Genomic DNA, 18,849 nt, shown 5'->3' on the forward strand with positions numbered 1-18,849 from the left:
AATGAACGGTCTTATGGAGCGCCTCAACCGCACCGTAACCAACATGCTTTCTAAATACGTGGCGGCCGACCACCAGGACTGGGACGTTCATTTGCCATTTGTGACATTCGCATATAATTTGTCACGTCACGAAATTGCCGGCTATTCGCCATTTTATCTTCTATACAGCCGAGAACCCGCCCTACCCTTTGACACCTTGCTGCCCTCGGTCACTGAGTATGCCGGCGAAGCCATCGCGCGAGCTGACCACGCACGCCAACTTGCCCGCAGCCGTCTGCAGGCCTCACAGGAGCACCAAACACAGCTCTACGATTCTCATCATCGAAACATGCACTTTTCACCAGGTTTCCTTGTCTCTCTCTGGTTCCCCACTGGGCGTGTAGGTCTTTCTGAAAAACTGCTGTCACGCTACACTGAACCATACCGCGTCGTTCGCGAGGTGACTGACGTTAAATATGAGATCATTCCAGCCGATCCAACGTCAGCTTCGAGCGACATTGTGCACATAGCTCGACTCAAGCCTTATCACCCTCTTTCTATCGCATACAAGTAGCTCAAGCACCGAAACGGTGCTTATACTGCCGGGGGGTTATGATGCACAACAGCCGGCACAGCCTTGCTGCATGAAAGAGAAAGACGACGTCGGTTGCTAGTTGTTGATGAACTGTCGCCATCTTGTTCGCCGAACACGGTCCATCGTTTAAATTTAATAAATAAGTTACTCATAACACTGTATATATATATATATATATATATATATCTGTGTGTGTGCGTGCTTGTGTATTTTAAATGAAGGCAGCGGCGATGGCAAAAACCATCTGAGAATGTTCCTATAACTGCTATTGCAATAAAATATTATGAACCGATGCGAGCATATCTTCATTTAACGGTAAAGCATCGCTGCATTGCAGTTTTCCTCTGGACAGGTGTAATGATGAGATGGCACACATCTACAGCAGTAAAACTACCTTTACAGGAGGTTACATGCGATTTATATATATGTAAAAAGTAAGCAGTGTTGCGACCGGCCTTTGCGGCGCCGGATATTCAGGATGAAGATGTCGAAGCAGGAGGAAGTGGACTTATTAGAGAGGATTTATATACAATATGTACATGGCGAGCTATCTCTTACATGGCGAGCTCTCAAACAAGGCGCTCCTCTACATGGCTCTCCTTGAAACAAGCCAGTTGGCTCATTATAAAGGGTATGTTCTCCCCAGATCCCTAAATAAGAGAACGCGTGCAGATGGCACTGTCCAATCACGGATCACACATAACCGGCGAGCGTGACATGCATGCATGGCCCACATGGACGTCCAATATTGAGGCAATGTCACTGCACTGCCATGTGTCACTCACGTGGCTCTTCGTCGTCGTGTGTGTGCCGCTGGACGAGGGGTCTTCAGCTCATGACAGCATTCATCAAAACAGCCGTCGCAACCAAGCTCAAAAGCGTCCGCTGCACTGCTCGTTCAATTAGCAGGTCGATTTGCGGCTGCCGCCACTGTCCCTTCCAAGAAAGATGCTGCATTTGTCGTCGTCTCGTGAACAGCTCACGGCATCGTGGCGGCATGACACCTCACCCTCCGGCTAAGAGGGACAATGCCTGGCGGTTATAGGCTGCCAGCCATTCGGCAACTTGTTTGAGGATCAAACGATCGCCGCTCCCTTGTCAGCCTAGGCGCCAGATGCAACAGCAGGCGTTGTGCCCCTCCAGGTGGCAGATTGCCCGCTTGCTCTCTCCCTCTTTTTTCTGTGTCCTTGTCTATCCGTGTATGCAAATCAGATAATAATAATAATAATAGTTTATTTTGAATAACATGAAAGCTTCCATGGACATCCATCTGGTCGGAAAGAATCATTGAATGAAGACTAGGATGCCTACCACAAGATTTATTTTCTCTTGTGGTCGGCATCCTCCTCTTTTTATTCAATTAATTTTAAATACTTCAAAATTTTGAATTATTTGAACTGGTTTTGAAGCGAATTCAAATACCATAGTATTTTCGATTGCATATTCGAACTTCTTGAATATTCGCGCATCTCTTTTATAAACCATGAAAGTGTTAAAGCCATGCTGCATGGATCATTATAGGACTGCATTGTGCAGTGACAGTTAGCCTCATCACAAAATACCCGATGCTGTGGATCATTAATCTTTAGGTTGTGTGTCTACAGCTCAATGTAATGTATATTCCAATTTTATTGAAGTATATCAGTTCTGTGTACATGGCTATAAATCTAGAGGCACTAATTAGGACAAACACAAATTTTTGTAGCCATTGTCCACAATCTAGTCTCCAAGCAAGTACTCTATTCAAAGATTCTATAGGTAGACTTGACTTTTCAGAATTCTGATTTATCAATTTGTCAAATAGTATGGAGAAACTTATCATATATATATCATCATAATATAATAAATTAAAAAGTCTACTTTTTTCATTGGTTGATTTAACTTGTGATACACTGTCATCTGTATGTTCTTATAGAGTTGAGGACAGCCTTTCTCAGTGTCTGAAAATTCGTGCAAAAAATAGCAACTTGGATGACAAATAAGTCTGTATTGAAACAAAGACTAGTGTTTCTTTTTGAGGATGTTGAGATAACTATTTAAAAAATAAGCGCTCAAAAGACAGGTTTAGTTTCATCAGTCATTGTGTAATGTTTGATTGCCATGTTATTTTTTCCTTACAGGTCGTGTGTACAATGTTACTCCTTACATGGAATACCACCCCGGTGGTGTAGACGAGCTACTCAAGGGTGTTGGGAAGGATGCCACTGATTTGTTCAACCAGGTAGTGTTAAAGTAGTGGTTGTGCTCTTTGTATCATTCCTTGCACCTGGAAAAATGAAACAATAGTGTGTGAAGGTGTGTTCATTTCTTCATGTGATGGAACTGTATGACTCTAAATCTGTGGGTGGATGACTGTAAATTTGGTGTGCGGTGCAATAATACGCATTTATAGTTTCTGCTTGCAAGGATATATATATATATATATATATCTGACCCTGATTTTTTAGAAAAACGATCAAAGTAACTTAGGCACTCATGAATATTAAGAAAATATGCAGAAACACTTTTATTCTACTGAAGCTTAGCCTCTCAAAGTTGTGCAGATGCTTTGAGGGACAACATCATGGCTTTCGAGAGGTGCTTCTAGAACAAAAATATCAGCTACATGACTTTTTTTTGCAAATACCTTTGAGTTATTTGAATTATATTGGCAGAATTTTCTTTAAATTATTCGCTCTCAAACATTGACAGTGACTTTGGCAATTATTAAAGGTTTGCACTAAATTACAGTGAGACTGACAACCTTACAATGGCTTCATGAACAAATTCCTCAGGTACTGTGAAAATAGGGCTTACATATACAACACTGAACTGAAGCTGCCCAGCAGAGATAAAGAAGTTTGGATTCATCAAAATCAATTATGATATTGAAAAAAAAAGAGGCAATAGACACAGCCACGTTGATTGTTCCTTTGACATCACGAATATGACCCTTCCTTGATTGTAAAGCTCTTTTTCTTATAAAACGGTTTGCCAACACGTGACATTCCCCATGACTGTTAGCGGCTAAGTCATTGAAATACTGAGTGCAAAGTTGTGCTTCCCAGTTTTGCAAGCTGAATATGAATAGGGCTGATATGCGAAAACACCTATACGCTTAGACTTGAATGCATGGTAAATAACCCTGGATAGCCGAAATTATTCCATAGTTTTCATTACGTACACTGCACGCTACGTTCATTCCTGCTTTTAATTCATGAAAGGTTAGATTTAAACTGAAATGCTCGAGCTATGATGACCAATAAATTCTGGCAATGGCTTCTGTTTGAACACCTTTTTGGGGCAACTTAGGTGAATTTACTTGCTCTTTGGAAAGAGCATTAATTGCACATTCTGAACTTACAGCTCAATTTGAAAGCATCAGTGCAGCCTTCTGAGTTAGTGAAATGTATGCCATAGTATGAATGAAGGAAAGTTTTAATTTAAAAGCTCGTTTTTCTTTGTTATATGCAATATTAATGAGAACTAGCAGACACCTTTGCTGTATTATGGGTGTTTTATGCAGCAACTCTTGCTGTAGGCGGGGCATTGAATTTAGTAGCACCAATACCAGTACTCTTGAAAAGTCTGTATAGATTTGTGGTTTGCAGTGTTCTGCCTTCTATCGTAATGTTTGGGTGCCTGCTTATCGGATTTAGCCTCCTGCAATGGCTTGTTTCTGTAATGTAAATGTTTTGGAGCAATGGGAAACATTTCAATAACCTGATAGTGGCTGAAGCTAGGATATCACATCACCACTGGAGGATGTAAGACGAAAGGATTCTCAAAGATTCCTTCTAGCCGTGGCTGAAGAGTTGATTCAAATTATTTTTTATTCAATTGAGTGATTGACTGACTGATCAATCGATCGATCAATATACTTATTGGAAAACTGTTGTAAAGACGCAATATATTCTTGTGTTAGACAAGGTTTACATGGTTGAACCCCTAAAATTAATATTATTAAAGCTTTACGTAACTTACTGCACAAACTCTTTCAGCACAACTTGTTTGGTTATGCCAAATTGTGACTTTGGTGTTGCCTAATTTTGGTCCTGCTGTTTTTTTCAACACCCTGCAGGTACACAAGTGGGTAAACTTTGAGTCCATGCTCGAGAAGTGCCTCATCGGCAAGGTTGTTGGCCCTGCCGTTCAAGTTCGTAAATGTGAGTGAGCACAAAAATTTCTTGGTGTTCCTTTTTTACTTCCACTCGAGGATTACGGAGTCAGTGTGATGCTTGGCTCAATGCAACTGAATCACAGAAAAAAATATATACAGGGTCGGCCCATGCACTTTGTCGACATGTTACGCTCTGTATAAATTGAAGGCGAAAGCCTACTGCACACTAGATAATGCATGAAGTTGTACAGCCAGAGACTGCACTTCTTGCGAAACAAAGTTTGTCAACATGTTAGGCTCTGTATAATTTGAAGGCGAAAGCCTACTGCGCACTAAGTAATGCATGAGGTTGTACAGTCAGGGACTGCACTTCTTGCAAAATATAATGAGCCACTGCGTGAGAGACATGTAATAAATTACCAAAACATTCTTTGTAATTTGCATTGTTTCTCCCCTCCTGGAGATTTATGTATCTCACGCAGTTTTGTAAAAACCCTGGGATTAGTGCGTGTGGGGATATCATTGTTTAATGCCAGGTTTTATATCACAAGAATGTCATGTTGATTTCACTCATTTACGTCACATGTGAATGATGTCACATGATGAAATCAAAAGGTGACCTCAACGATGGCACAGGCGACATGGGTATTTTTACCACTCCATTCACCGGCTTTATTTTGCTCAAGCGGCCACTCAATGACGCATTTTAAGAGATTACCTTTTATTGATGTCCATTCAAGCAAGTGTAATTTGTGAAGGTGCATAGTGCCGAGAATATAAGTACCAAAACAGCACTGTTAATGAACACTTGGGAAGAAAATCTTACAGCAGAGCTGTTATGGTCGATGTTGGCTTTGTGGTATAGAAAAAGATAGAAGGGAAGAGAAAGAGGGAAATTGGTAGAAAGAAAGGAAAGAAAGACTGAAAAGATGTAGGGCAAGAAAACGACTACAGAGAGATTTCGAGAAAGAAAGGCATTAAAAGAAAGAGAAGACAAGAGTGGAAGGAAGTGAATCAAGAAAAATAGAAAAACAGAGAAGGAAAGAGATAGAAAGACAAAGAAAAGAAAAGATAGAAAGTCAGAGAAAGAAAGAGATAGAAAAACAAGCTTGAAAAAAAAGTTAAAGAGAGCAAGCCTAGGCATTTATGGTATAGTAAAGCAACAATTGGGAAATAAGGAGATGAGAGGATAAAAGCCTAGCCAAGTCCGGACTAGTTAGTAAATACGGTACATGCTCACGAACTCTGCTGTGCATGCGCTTTGTGCAGCTTAGTGCACACATTTTTTCATTCCTTGTATAAATGGCATATCACACGGTGGACAGTCGCTATTTTTACTTTTATCACTTATTTCACCTGCACAATTTATGTGCTGGTAGGCTGTGTGCTGCATGCTGCATTTGACTGTCTGTGCTTTCTCGCTTTAGTGTGCTGGTTATTGAGCTTGTAATCACTTTGGGGAAATTTGTTAATTTAAGCAGAGACAAATGCAGTATGTAGGTGATAACTTCCGCTTATGAAGGTGTGCTGAAAGAGAATTTTGATGTTAGAGCCAGAAAATTATATGTGAAAAAATGATAAGCTATTACAAATGACAGTAAGGGAATGAAATGGGACGGGCATTTTAGAGCATATGAGCAACATGGAAAATTTGGCAAACAGAGATGGATCAACGAAAATTCACTGCATTTAGAAGTAGCAGTGTCAGAATGCACTTGTGAATGCACTACTCTTTAATTCATATAAATATGTAATAGACAGGTGAGTCAACTCTCATTTCTGTGACCTGAATGCAGAGGCGGACATATTTAAGAGACTGAAAGTTAGGATAATTGGCAATCATGAGTAAAAAAAGCAGGCCGTGAAAATGCCATTTGTGTCTTTGTGTGAAGAAGCATGATAGCATGACAAGCTATCAAACTTTACCGAAACTAGCCCTGTTGACAAGAAATTACCTCCTTTAGTTATTTATGCGCAAGCTTTTCTGCCTTCATAAAAATTCCTCTTCACAGCGTACTCATGGCGTTCTACTTATTTAGAATGTGTCCACGAGGTCCCTCGTTTCTAAGTACATGAAGTACGTTCTGCTATTTAGTACATTGGATCTCCGCAATAGCGCTAAAATGACAATGTTTCGGTTGTGTGTTAAACTTCATGAAGAGGACAGAGTCTAGGGAAAGAAAAACCTGCGTTGTGCAGATGTAGGATTATGTTTGTTGTCTAGAAAGAACTCATGTGTGTGGATAGAACAATAACTTGGGGCATTCTACATAACCACCATGAAATCTCGAGCAAGTGTCCCTTCCCCTATTCGGGAGATTCGAAATATGTACCAATAACCGAGCAAGCGCCCTTTCCTCTCACTTTTTTTTTTCCGCCTGATCTTCATCACAGAATCCTACAGCAGCAGTTCTTAGAAACCCAAGTTCTGAGAGTCTCCAGAAATGCACACAAATTCCCAGCACTTATATAGTGTGATGTGTCAGGGTGGCACTCTGAGCTGTTACAGATTGTCGGAAAATTTAAAGAACATCTTTCTTCCTTGTATGGACCTAGTAATGCACATAATAATTATTTCCTCTGTTATCGTAACACATGAAATTTCACACAAGATTTTCTTCACTGCAATGAAAACATTAAGTGCGTGCATATTCGATAAAGCCTTTCTTTAGACACACAGCTGTGCATTCTTCTTAGAGGCTCTTCCACCGACATCTTGAAGTTTGGTTGGTGACCGAGCTAGAGGCTCCCTCAAAATCTTTTCTCATTATCGTTCACCGTAAGGGGTGTGCTTGCTCAGATTTTTATGTTAATCAGGAAAGTTTCTCATATCACCCTCATATGCAATGCCATGGTATTGTGCTATTCTTTGGAGTGTGGTCTCACATAATTTAGAGGTGATCAGTTTAAATACAGTTCAAGTGTATGTCAGTTTGTTTTATTTAGGACTGAAATAGCTTATCTAACCATGTGACTTTTTTGGTGTTATTGTCTTTGACAGGCAGCTCACAATCAACACCAGCACCCTGCATTTTTGGCTAACATTTAAATTAGCTGCATCGCTTTTTTTTGCCCTTCAATTCCAGCTAGTTTCCCAGTGCCAAGGATACCATTTATCAAGAAACTGCAATGGACGGACACAGCAACCTCAGAAGGTAACTCCGAACTAATGTTTGTCTAGCAATAATGTAATGTTTCACAGATAACAAGGTAGCATTAGTAACATTTTTGTTTTTCTCTCGTGTCTTTCATGCCATTCAGATGTTCCCGACATCAGCGAAGGGACGTCACCTAAACCGGCTGTTAGGTGAGCATGTCCGTCATTCGTAACATTTGTTTCCTGTAGAATTCTCACTGACCTCAATGCATCTTGTTGCACGACCAACGGATAGCATGTTTCAAGACCATAACCTTCTAGCTTTCTAGAAATAGAATAATAGTATTTAGCCAGGCTCATAAGGCGTAGTCGAAACGACTCCGAGCAAGTAAGTGCTTATTATTTAATTCCCATATTAATTCAAAATATTTGTTGTGCCATTCTACTTTTGAAACAGTTTAAATGGGCCCCACAACGGTTGTCAGCAGAGTTGTGCAACATACTACTTGGTATTGAAGGGCATCCTTTCTCGAATATCCTCCTGCAAGAAGTATTTGAGCGCTCTGAATATGAGTGGAATCACTGGCGATCAGTGTTTATCCATCAGACCTTCCGCAACATTCCCGCGGTTTCTGCCACAGTGGGGGTGGCTATGGAAAGGCAGGTCTTTGCCCTTGGTGCTCAGTCCACGGTACGTCACCATGCCGCGGTATTTATTATTATTTTTTTCTCTTGCTTGTATTGTCTTTATGTTTGACACTGCCGGCTTGCAGTCAAGAAATGCCACAAAGATTTTGTGGGGTGGCAGCAACTTCGTAGCACATAGGGCATGATTGTTGATAAAAAATGTTGTGATTATTGCAAGGCCTCAAGTGGAAGAATGAATTTCATTTGATATTATTAATGAGTGATAAACATGGGATGGTCATACACACCAAAAAGTACTAAAGCATGAACAGATCTTTTGTTCCTTGTTATATCATATCAAGTAGCTAGAATTGCGAATAGCTACAAGCGCATGTACACTGCCTGATGTTTCCAGAAAAAGCAGAGGGAGAAATGGAGCCAAGAAGCTTGACTTATCATTTGACCTTGCATCTGTACAAAGCCAAACCCAGAAAAAGAAGGAACAAATTAACTTGTTTATTTTTTCTAAATGTATGCATTACATGTAAAGGAGATATCATCGTTCATCAATATAAGATCTGTACAGATCAGATTCAAGATTATGCCACATCTTACACGTTATGTGTAGGAAATGGGTGAAGTGTTGTGCGCATATTAAATAAGCCGTAGCTCAGGTGCTGCCTCTGTAATGCTGCTTACTTGTCTGCTGTGATTTCCTTTTCCTTGTTACTCCTAGACTTCAGTTAAGAACAGCAAATTTCCCAGACATTATTGTGCACAAGCTTCTTCCTACAGAACTCTGAATATTGTGGCACCAAATGTAGAACGTCTAATTTTCTGCAAATAAACACGCAGCGATGTTGTCATTTCAAATTGACACTAAGCACCATGCCTGTTTATGCATGTTTCATAAAACTCTCGCAGTAACTGCACCGAGGCCTATCAAGATTTTATGCGGTGCATCCTAAGTTCACCAACATCTGTCAGACCTTAAATGATGACTGGTGCTCGCAAAAAAATTATTCATATGACATCGAGCACATGAGAAAAAGATGATGAGCAGAACACGAGCATATGTCGCGGTACATGTGCATTAGAGAGTAAAGGAAATACTTGACCAGATAACAACTGAAAGCCACATTTATGAAATAGATGTGTTTTGTGGTGCCTTCAAATACAGTAACTTTTTATGCACCTACTAAGCATTGTGCTAACAAATACAAAAAACCATTTTTGGTGGAAATTGTTCTTCCTGAAAATAAGAATTTCTGTTAGCTTAAGAAGAAATGCTGCCATTGGTTGTGGGTGTATTGAAATGTTTTGGGAATTTATAGGGCGCTAAAGTGAGGCATAAGTGAAATGCTGATTGTCTGCTTTGTGCGACACAATAATACATCTCTCGGGTAAGCACACAGCCTTGTCTTGCACTTACCACGACTTACTCCCATGTTCGAAATGCATTGCAGAGTCCTTGGAATCCATCTAATTTTATGTATGTGCTCAGTGGTTAAGTGAAATTTATGCATAAGTGCAAGAACAGTCATTCTTCACAGTGTGCAGTTGATTTAGTGAATTGTGTAAAGAGATTGAAGGGGTTGAGGTTGGTTTACTGGCAGTCTTGTGAATGTGCAGGGTGCCCGAATGATAAACTTTTTCAGGTAATAATGATGCAATTTAAATGAGTTTAAAGTTTCAAGATAGGTTTGGACCATCATTGTCATTGAGGATATGAACCACTGTTGTGTTTATTATTTATTACCATAAGAAAGCATGTGTTATGCAAAATGCCTAATATGAGGTTCGAGTTTTCAACATTTCTGTTTCCTAATTAGCATTATTGCACAGTACAATGTACAGGTGCATTGGCATTCATGAAAAAAAGCAGCTTGTACCTGTGACTGCAGTGTACTCAGCATCAAAAAAAAGAAAATTTGTCATGCAGTGCAATGCAACGAGTACTGAAGTGCTTCAGCGGGTGTATCGTAATACGTAGCAGGGAGCAATGTCAATCACTGCTGAAGGCTACCAGTACAACAACATTCAAAACATTTATAACGGAAATATGCCATAAATGTACATTGAGGCTTCCATGTTTTTCTTCCCTACAGTGCAGAACGATGCCGTTTTGAGAAAATTATTGAGTCAACTTCAGAAGAGTTGACTGTTGGGCGAGTTGGTGCTTTGACATAGAAACCATCGTGAGGGCCCAACTAAACACAACACACACGAAGAGACAGACGAGGACAGGTGCAAACTACCAACTGACTTTATTCAAGGAACATCGACACCTTTATTATATCAACACCCTGCACAAGGGCACAACCACCAACCACGAAAATTTAAACCAGACGAGAACCAGACGTCTGGTTTAAATTTTCGTGATTGTTGTGGCAGTGCCCCTGCACAGGGTGTTGATATAATAAAGCTGTCGATGTTCCTTGAATAAAGCCAGTTGGTAGTTTGCACCTGTCCTCGTCTGTTTCTTTGTGTGTTGTGTTTAATTGGGCCCTCATGATGGTTTCTATAGGGAATCGCCATCTGTGCCTGGCTGAAACTACTATTTATAGAATAGGCATCAATTACTGGCCTTACATGCTATTTGTATACCAAGTTTTGGTGTTTGCATCAATTACCATTAATTCCCACATAAAGGCTTCACACAATGCTTCATTAACCTAATTTTCTTATCAGTGGTGAAGATAGGTTCATGAAGGTCGTAATGAATCGGTTTAAATTTGAAGTAGCCTTGTTCAAATTGAAATGCGCTTCGTTATATAAAGGTTCTGTGCCTTCATGATGCTCTCGCTTCTTGCAGCTACGAGTGGTTTCAAGACGACTCTACGGTCACCATCACCATCCAGTCCATGGGTGATGCGATCATTGAAGAAGATAAAGTTGTTGCGGACCTATCGGGAAAGACTCTTCGGATACGACTCCGGCTCTCGAAATATTTTTACTTTTTTCATGTTGGTAAGCCACGCGTTCTTTAAGCACATGGTACGAGTTGTGAAGGTAACACTCATTCTTCAGCAGCATATCAGAGGTTTTATGATTATATCTGGCACACTGTGTAAATACATAAAGTCAAACCTCGATAGAACAAATACGGTTATAGTGAATTCTTCATTAAAATGAATTAAACAAAAGAAAAACTTGCCGTTGATGCAGTGGAATGGACATAAATATAAAATGACTTTTTGAATGGAATGAAGGAATTTCTGTGCCCAATGCAACATTGTTGCAATGAGGTTTGATTACTCAAGTTCAAATTATTTCAGCTGTATTAAAAAATTATTATCCTAGACTACGTATTGAGAAGGCTGCCCACAAAAAGATAGAAGGCCTGGCGAGTCAAAGAATGCTGACAGAAGACAGGGCTTGAGAAGAGAGTAAAAAGAGACAAGAAGAGAAGATTTTCCTTGAAATGGATGTCTCCCTCTTACTGCTCAGTTCTTGGAGTTTAAATATTCCTAAAGGGACAATTAGGTGTTGTATCACAACCCTTAGCAGAAGTGTACTCAGCCTTTTAGTATCCATCCCCTGTAAACTCTTTACTGCGCTACATTTTGCCCTTATATGCAACTTGTTGAAACTCGGGTTAACAAATAAATCGTTCACATCAACACTGCCAGCTTACATTAGAAACGTAGCATTTTGGGCATGTTGGTACGTGATACTGTAGTTTTCTAGCCCACGAAAGGCTAAGTTGCCTCATCGGACAAGCAGGAATGCAAAACCAAGCATAAAAATAGGTTTATAGAGTGCAGTGAGGCAGTTGGGTACAAGCTTCCATTGACATGGGGCAAGGATTATGTGGATCAGAGTGGGTGGTGGATCAGTGAATGTTAAAAAGAACACTGCTACCACGTGAAAGAAAAAAAAGGTGGGTTTCTCGATGCCCACTGCAGGCATTGCAATAGTAATTCAAGTGACAATGCCAGTTCCACGTGCATGCGCATTTTTTATGAGTGGTTCAATCATCGGCACGAACAGAGGTCAGCTGACCCACGAAATTGTCAAGGCTGAAATGATTGATAGGCTGGCAGATAACAGCATTTATAAACCATCGACTGCCCTTTCGTGTAAGGATTTAACCTATCTACGTAAGGATATGTGAATTTGTAAAGTGTATGCAGTCATAATGTTTGAAAGGCAATGTTGTCTATATATATATATATATATATATATATATATATATATATGAATAAGGGAAAGAAGTGCATACATAAGGGCTCGTTTTTCCGTGTTTTGACACAATAATAATGAGATCTAACAGACACTCTGTTAGTCTGTTAGATCTTATTAATATATATATATGTATGTAGATATGGTCACCTTTTTCTCGAATAAACATTGTTGCAAGTTAGCGTCTGTCCCCTCTTTCTCTGTCCATGTTTGTTCGTGTGCTACAAAACTAAATCAAGGCTTACATTGAAGCTCTTGCGACAGTTTCTGCAAGATCTTCTTTTCTTAAATATTGTCTCTGTCCTAATATATATGCTGCATTACCTAAAATAAATGAAGGAAGTTTTTATTGCTTGCTTCAACAAAATTGTTCTTATTCTTCTTTTCAGAATTGCAAGATAATGTTTATAGTAGTTATAATGGTAAGTAGTGATGTGCTCCCCTTGCTTGAAGCAGCATTTTATTTGCATACATATTTACTAGTGGCCTTCATAGAATCTTGCCACACTATTGCACATTTGACCAGCGTTATACAACGGGTATACCAGTTTCTTATCGCTTCATGCTTGGGAAGGTTACCTTGAAGGGCGTGTTGCAATCACGACCTTGAAATAGATTGCGCCGAACGCTGGGTTGTACTAAAGGGATGATGTAGCTAAGTTCAGAACTCATAATCTTTCTGTTAATGGCCATAAAACTTAGCATCACTGTTACATCCAACTGATGCCACAGTGCTCTCTCTGTTTCACTATTTGTGCTAAATCAAACCGGCTGATGTAATGTACATATACCTGAGTAGAGAGTTAAAATAAATGTGTCCAAATGTTATCTTTTTAGATGAAACACTTATGAGGTGATTGTACAATCTGTCATGAGCTTAGAAACGCGGTTCAGTACCGGGTGTGTGTTTCAACTTTACATTTCTTGTAGCACTTCCTGATAGGGAAGATTAACATACCATATTGTCAGTATACGTTCCCATTTATAAAGGAACATGTAACTACACTGTGGTCCACGAAACCTCCACAACATTTTGATTGTTGCGATACATTGGCTTGGCAGCTACACTGTTTCACTGCGGAACTTGAGGTCTCGTGTTCATTTCCCAGCTGCCATGGCCCCATTTCAGTGGAAACATGATGTAAAAACACTCGTTTACCTTGACTAGTACGCATAATAAAGAACCTTTGGTGGTAAAACCTTGAAGGAACCATCCACAATGGCATTTATCAAAGCTAGAGTGCTGCATCGAAACACTTGCTGAATCGCTCAATCGATTTCCAAACCTTTCATACATGTCCCAAATTTTATGCTAATTGAATGAAATAGATTTTATTCGAGCCTCATGAGTCGTAACACTCAGAGGACTCCTATCAATTGCCATGTTGGCAGCGTGGGCAGCCTAATACTAGATGTGTGGGATGGCTTATATTGTGGAGACTTGTGGCCATATTCTTCTCATTGCGAGCATTGTCTGATTTGCTTGTCTCATACTGTGCTTCTAAATGATGATGTGCAGAACATAAGAAGCATGTGAATTTTATTTCTATTAACCTGCTTGAAAACAATGCACATCGTGATTGTATTCATCTTTTCTGCATTTTTCTCATCATTGTTATGGTATCCTTCGTGGTACAGTAAAGACAAATATATATTGTACTGAACAACTGGTGGCATCACAAGCAGTTTTTAGTTTCTGTACCAGAGAGCCATGACATCATGGACGTTTGTGGTACCTACTTGGCTCTGTTGGCAAGTAACATTGCATCATGCATTCTATTCTGGAGGAATCAACTGTTCCAACTGAAATAAGCATGCTTTGGTATTTTTTGTCATGCCAGTAAATCATGCTTTAAAAAATTGTTTAGCAATATGGTCGAATGATGAAGATGCATTATTCAAATAAAATCTCCCATTTATGAAATTTTGGTGCTCAATTTTTCATTTAAGAAAAAAAATTCTGGTGCACTACATGCTATTATGTTATTTTAAACCAACAATCATTCTAAACAAGAGGCACATTTTTTTATAATAAGAAATAAAATTTGCGCTAAAATCAAACCGGCTTAGTGATGCAAAAAGTGTAAGCTAGTAGGACAATGCGAACAATATTTCGATATACAATACATATTATTTATACATGCTATACAAAGCTCTCATTATGTAAAAAATTGTATATGATTAACTCCACCTTCTGCATTAGTGCAATATTCTGGACAAATGGTACTAATGAATTACTATACGACGTACCGTCGACATCAAAAGTTTAGATACAACTAGCTCTCAGAAAACTGAATTTTCCCTAAATTTGTTCAATCGTGCTGTGCCATACATGTTTTTAATGCATGCGCTATCGCGTACCACCATTGAAGGTGAAGGTCAAGTGTGCTCTAAATTTTTTATTGTCTTTGAGTGGCCAGTAATGTAACAAACTGTTTTGTGGTGATGTTCAGTCCAGGTAAAGTGCAAGCTAAAATGCCTGGAAATCCAGCTAGTGAAGGAAAAAAATTGCGTCTCTTGGTCCTCCCTGGGCTCATTTTTAGCCGACCACAACAAGCTAGTGCCTTTGAAAAATGCTGGTAAGTTTATTAATAATATTATTTTCAGGCACCAAAGAATGCTATTTGCTGAAAGCGAAGCCTCGGTATGTTGTGTATCAACAATCATTCAAAAGCAAGTTGCTACAGAAAATGTTAGACATTTTTAATGATTTGGTGAGCCTTTTTTTTTGTTGACAATACCGTACCGCTGGCAGGAATGTCAAAAATCATAACATCGACTGTTTCATGTCTAGTGTACTTGGAAAGCTCTCATTTCACCATTTGACGAGTACACTCTATTTGAAACATTGTGCAACGCAAGGCAGACACAGCTACATGGTGGAAAATTGAATGAACAAATGTTGGCTTAAATTTGTTTTACAATAAAAACTCAGGCATACTATTCAATCGGGCAATAAAAATATGCTCAGAAGCATATTGAGATGTTTGTTACACACATTAAATTTTGAGAAGAATTTTATGAAGGCTGTTTTCTTCGTTTGACACAATCTCAATGAAAACCAGCAGACAAGGAAGCAAAGAAAAGTGAGGGGACGTTCATGATACTGTCTTACATGTATTGTCCCTGCTATTGGCATGTTGTCTTTCACTTTCTTCACATCTATATCACAATTATTACAATACACTCGAAGGGCCTGTAAATCACTTCTAATATTTTTTCAAGCATTGCAAGTAAATGCGCACATCGTGTGCACAATGCTGGCGTGATCAACGATTCTGCGCGTGGCAGCACTACGAGCTGTGGGCGCGCCACAAAGAAACAATCCCTCCCCTTTCCGGGCCTTTCGGGCCTCCGCCAAATATGCTAAATATGCCAAATATGCTGTGAGCGGTTGAGCAAGAGCCTACGACTTGCATTCAGTCTGCAAGCAGCTGTCCGCACTGCTTGTTGTTGTTCGTCGTGTTGCCTGCATGCATGTAACACATGCGGAGAACTGGCGCAATGCAGGTTTCGTACCAGCACGATTACGGCAGCCACGTTTCGCCAACAAGCACACAACTGACGGGGTAAACGGTTGGAGTCGCGGCAACTAGGTGTAGACAATGTTTCAAGCAGCGCGTCAGCGATGGCGTATGCCACGCGGGATCGGGAGCGGCGCTCGTCGAGAGGACAAAGCGGCATCGGAAAGGATACCAGCAAAGGGAAGCGCAGGAAAGAGCGAAAGATGTGGTCGTCAGGGTTTTCATAATTAAACGTGTCTAACTTCGCTATTACTGCTTCGTTTCCAAAAATTCTCACGACTCCGTGTTAGTCGTACATTCGTGCACAATTTCCCCACAACTGACTTTCAACCTCTGGGTGGTTTACGGGCCTTTTAAAACAGTACAATTAGCGTCACCTATAGCTTCTTTTGCTTCATTATGTGCCTAATCTTATGAATAATAACTTAGTTATTTTTGTCGTGGTTTTCGTTTTTCAAGAGCTGTCATGATGTGCACAGCTGCCCAAGCAGCTTTCAAAGAATATTTTTATTAATTTTTTAACCATGTTTTCGGGACACAAGTGTACTGCAGAAGCAGTGCAATTTCAAATGCAGTAAAACACTAAAAGACATTACAGGGCATGTTATAAGGTGATTTTGAAATTCCCAGTGTCATTTGTTACATTGATGGAAGCAGAAAGGTGGTTTCACTCGGTATTGGTTCTTGACTCGAAAGAGTCGTACTAAAAACTAAGGTTACAAGTGAAAACTTGCGGGCCCGTTTTCTTTGTTTGACACAATGCTAATGTCAACTCTTGGACAATAATGCCAAGGAAAGTATAGGGAATGCTATTGGAAGTAATCATAACGAATTTGTGAAGAAAGAAAAGTGCACAAAAAAAATAACTTGCTGTCGGAAGAAACCAAACCTGCGACATTCAAATAACGCATCTGATATGCAGATATGGGGTGTGTATTTCGATGATGAGGAAAAGCACCGCAGCTCCTGCAATACTTGGCATTGTTCAATGAGTACTCGCATGCATTTTGGTTCTACCAGATGCACAAGTACGCACTTATGAGTGCAAATAAGCGCAGCCCCTTAGGAGGCTTGGAGAGGACAGAAGGGAGCTGACATTGGGCCCGTTTCGTCAATTGTGATTATTCGCACTCATAATCACATTGCGCCAACAAGACAAATCCTGCAGTCTCCCAAACACATGTTTATTACGTATGGATGGTGCTTTGTTGGCGAATATCAATATTCAAAGCGCTTATCAGGTATCTTAATCTCGCATAAAGTTTCGCTTCTAAATGGCTGCATCGACATTACTGTAAGGTCATGACGTTATTTGCGAATGTGCTGGCATTATTAATCGGGGAGGCATGCATCATGAAATTCTTGTTAAATTCTTTATCGATTGAAATGAAACTCACTGAGTTTATGTAAATTTGTTTGCAGATTTCAAACGTGCAATTACTTTTCTGGTATAGTATTGTCATGGGGTCGTGACGTGGCCGAAGACAGGAGACTTCGTGTTGGGATTTAACTGTTTATTTGGGCGAACCTGTGCCCGGTAAACCGAAAGTCCAATTACAGCAGCAGTCTCGCACACATAGCAGTCTCGGACTGATAGCGGCGAACGGAGCGTCGGCCTTCGATCAACAACTGACAAGCGGCGAAGCGCCTCGGCATTTATACTCTTGCCGTCGAATGTTCTAGCGTTATCGCTGGCGGCGGCGTAGGTTCCAGAACAATCTGTACCGTTCGCACAGTGGGCGTGATCTTATCGAAATGATCTACTACAGTCCGGAACCTTCTCGAAAACTGCAAGCGCGGTTCGCGCTGAGAATGATGTGGTGTTTTAGGACGATAACAAAAACTTGGGAAATAGAACGTGGCATTGCCCCCCTCTGAAAAAAGGCATCGTCCCGATGCTTTAACTAAAGATGAAGGTACAATAATAATGCTAGAAAGTACAATGAATAAATTACGATACAACTATAATACAAAAAAAAAAACACTGTTTCAGTTTGTTAACGCGCATGAAACGGCTTGAGGCGCGCAACATGTACGACTTCAGGTCGCGATCGGCATCGTTGAGAGTTCGTGATGCCGTCGGGGACAACCTCATAATCAAGTGGGCCGAGACGTCGAACCACCCTGTACGGTCCGAAGTACTGTCGCAGAAGCTTTTCACTTAGTCCACGTCGGCGTATCGGCGTCCACACCCAAACACGTTTACCGGGCTGGTATTCCACGAAGCGTCGTCGAAGGTTGTAACGGTGGCTGTCGGTTGTCTGTTGATTCTTGATACGGATACGGGCAAGTTGTCGGGCTTCTTCGGCGCGTTGAAGGTACTCGCTCACATCGAGGTTTTTCTTCGTCGGTGACGTTGGGTAACATGGCATCGAGCGTCGTTGCCGGGCTCCTTCCGTAGACCAATTTGTATGGAGATATCTGCGTCGTCTCCTGCACCGCCGTGTTGTATGCGAAGGTCACATACGGAAGAATGGCGTCCCACGTCTTGTGTTCGACATCGACGTACATTGACAGCATGTCGGCGATCGTCTTGTTAAGCCGCTCGGTGAGGCCGTTGGTCTGTGGGTGGTACGCTGTCGTCCGGCGGTGGTTTGTTTGGCTGTATGCCAAGATCGCTTGAGTTAAGTCGGCAGTGAATGCCGTTCCTCTGTCGGTGATAAGGACCTCCGGGGCGCCGTGACGTAGGACGATATTTTCGACGAAGAACTTAGCTACCTCGGATGCACTGCCTTTTGGCAGG

The 18,849-nt window shown here is 40.6% G+C and overlaps 1 protein-coding gene across 2 annotated transcripts in view; it reads left to right on the top strand.

The window, feature by feature from the left end:
* The window catches only part of LOC142791804 (cytochrome b5 reductase 4-like), a 50,038-nt gene that overhangs the window by 6,686 nt on the left and 24,503 nt on the right, over positions 1-18,849 (top strand). Inside the window, exons 3-10 of one of the 2 annotated variants that reach the window (XM_075885548.1) lie at positions 2,695-2,795; positions 4,635-4,719; positions 7,760-7,828; positions 7,935-7,980; positions 8,228-8,461; positions 11,213-11,367; positions 12,972-13,004; positions 15,036-15,161. In XM_075885548.1, coding sequence (XP_075741663.1) covers positions 2,695-2,795; positions 4,635-4,719; positions 7,760-7,828; positions 7,935-7,980; positions 8,228-8,461; positions 11,213-11,367; positions 12,972-13,004; positions 15,036-15,161 — 849 coding nt within the window. The remainder of the gene's footprint in view (positions 1-2,694; positions 2,796-4,634; positions 4,720-7,759; positions 7,829-7,934; positions 7,981-8,227; positions 8,462-11,212; positions 11,368-12,971; positions 13,005-15,035; positions 15,162-18,849) is intronic. The other variant, XM_075885549.1, reaches the window with a different exon arrangement.

The sequence above is a fragment of the Rhipicephalus microplus genome, unplaced genomic scaffold (assembly GCF_043290135.1).
Source record: "Rhipicephalus microplus isolate Deutch F79 unplaced genomic scaffold, USDA_Rmic scaffold_189, whole genome shotgun sequence".
NCBI classification, from domain to species: Eukaryota; Metazoa; Arthropoda; class Arachnida; order Ixodida; family Ixodidae; genus Rhipicephalus; species Rhipicephalus microplus.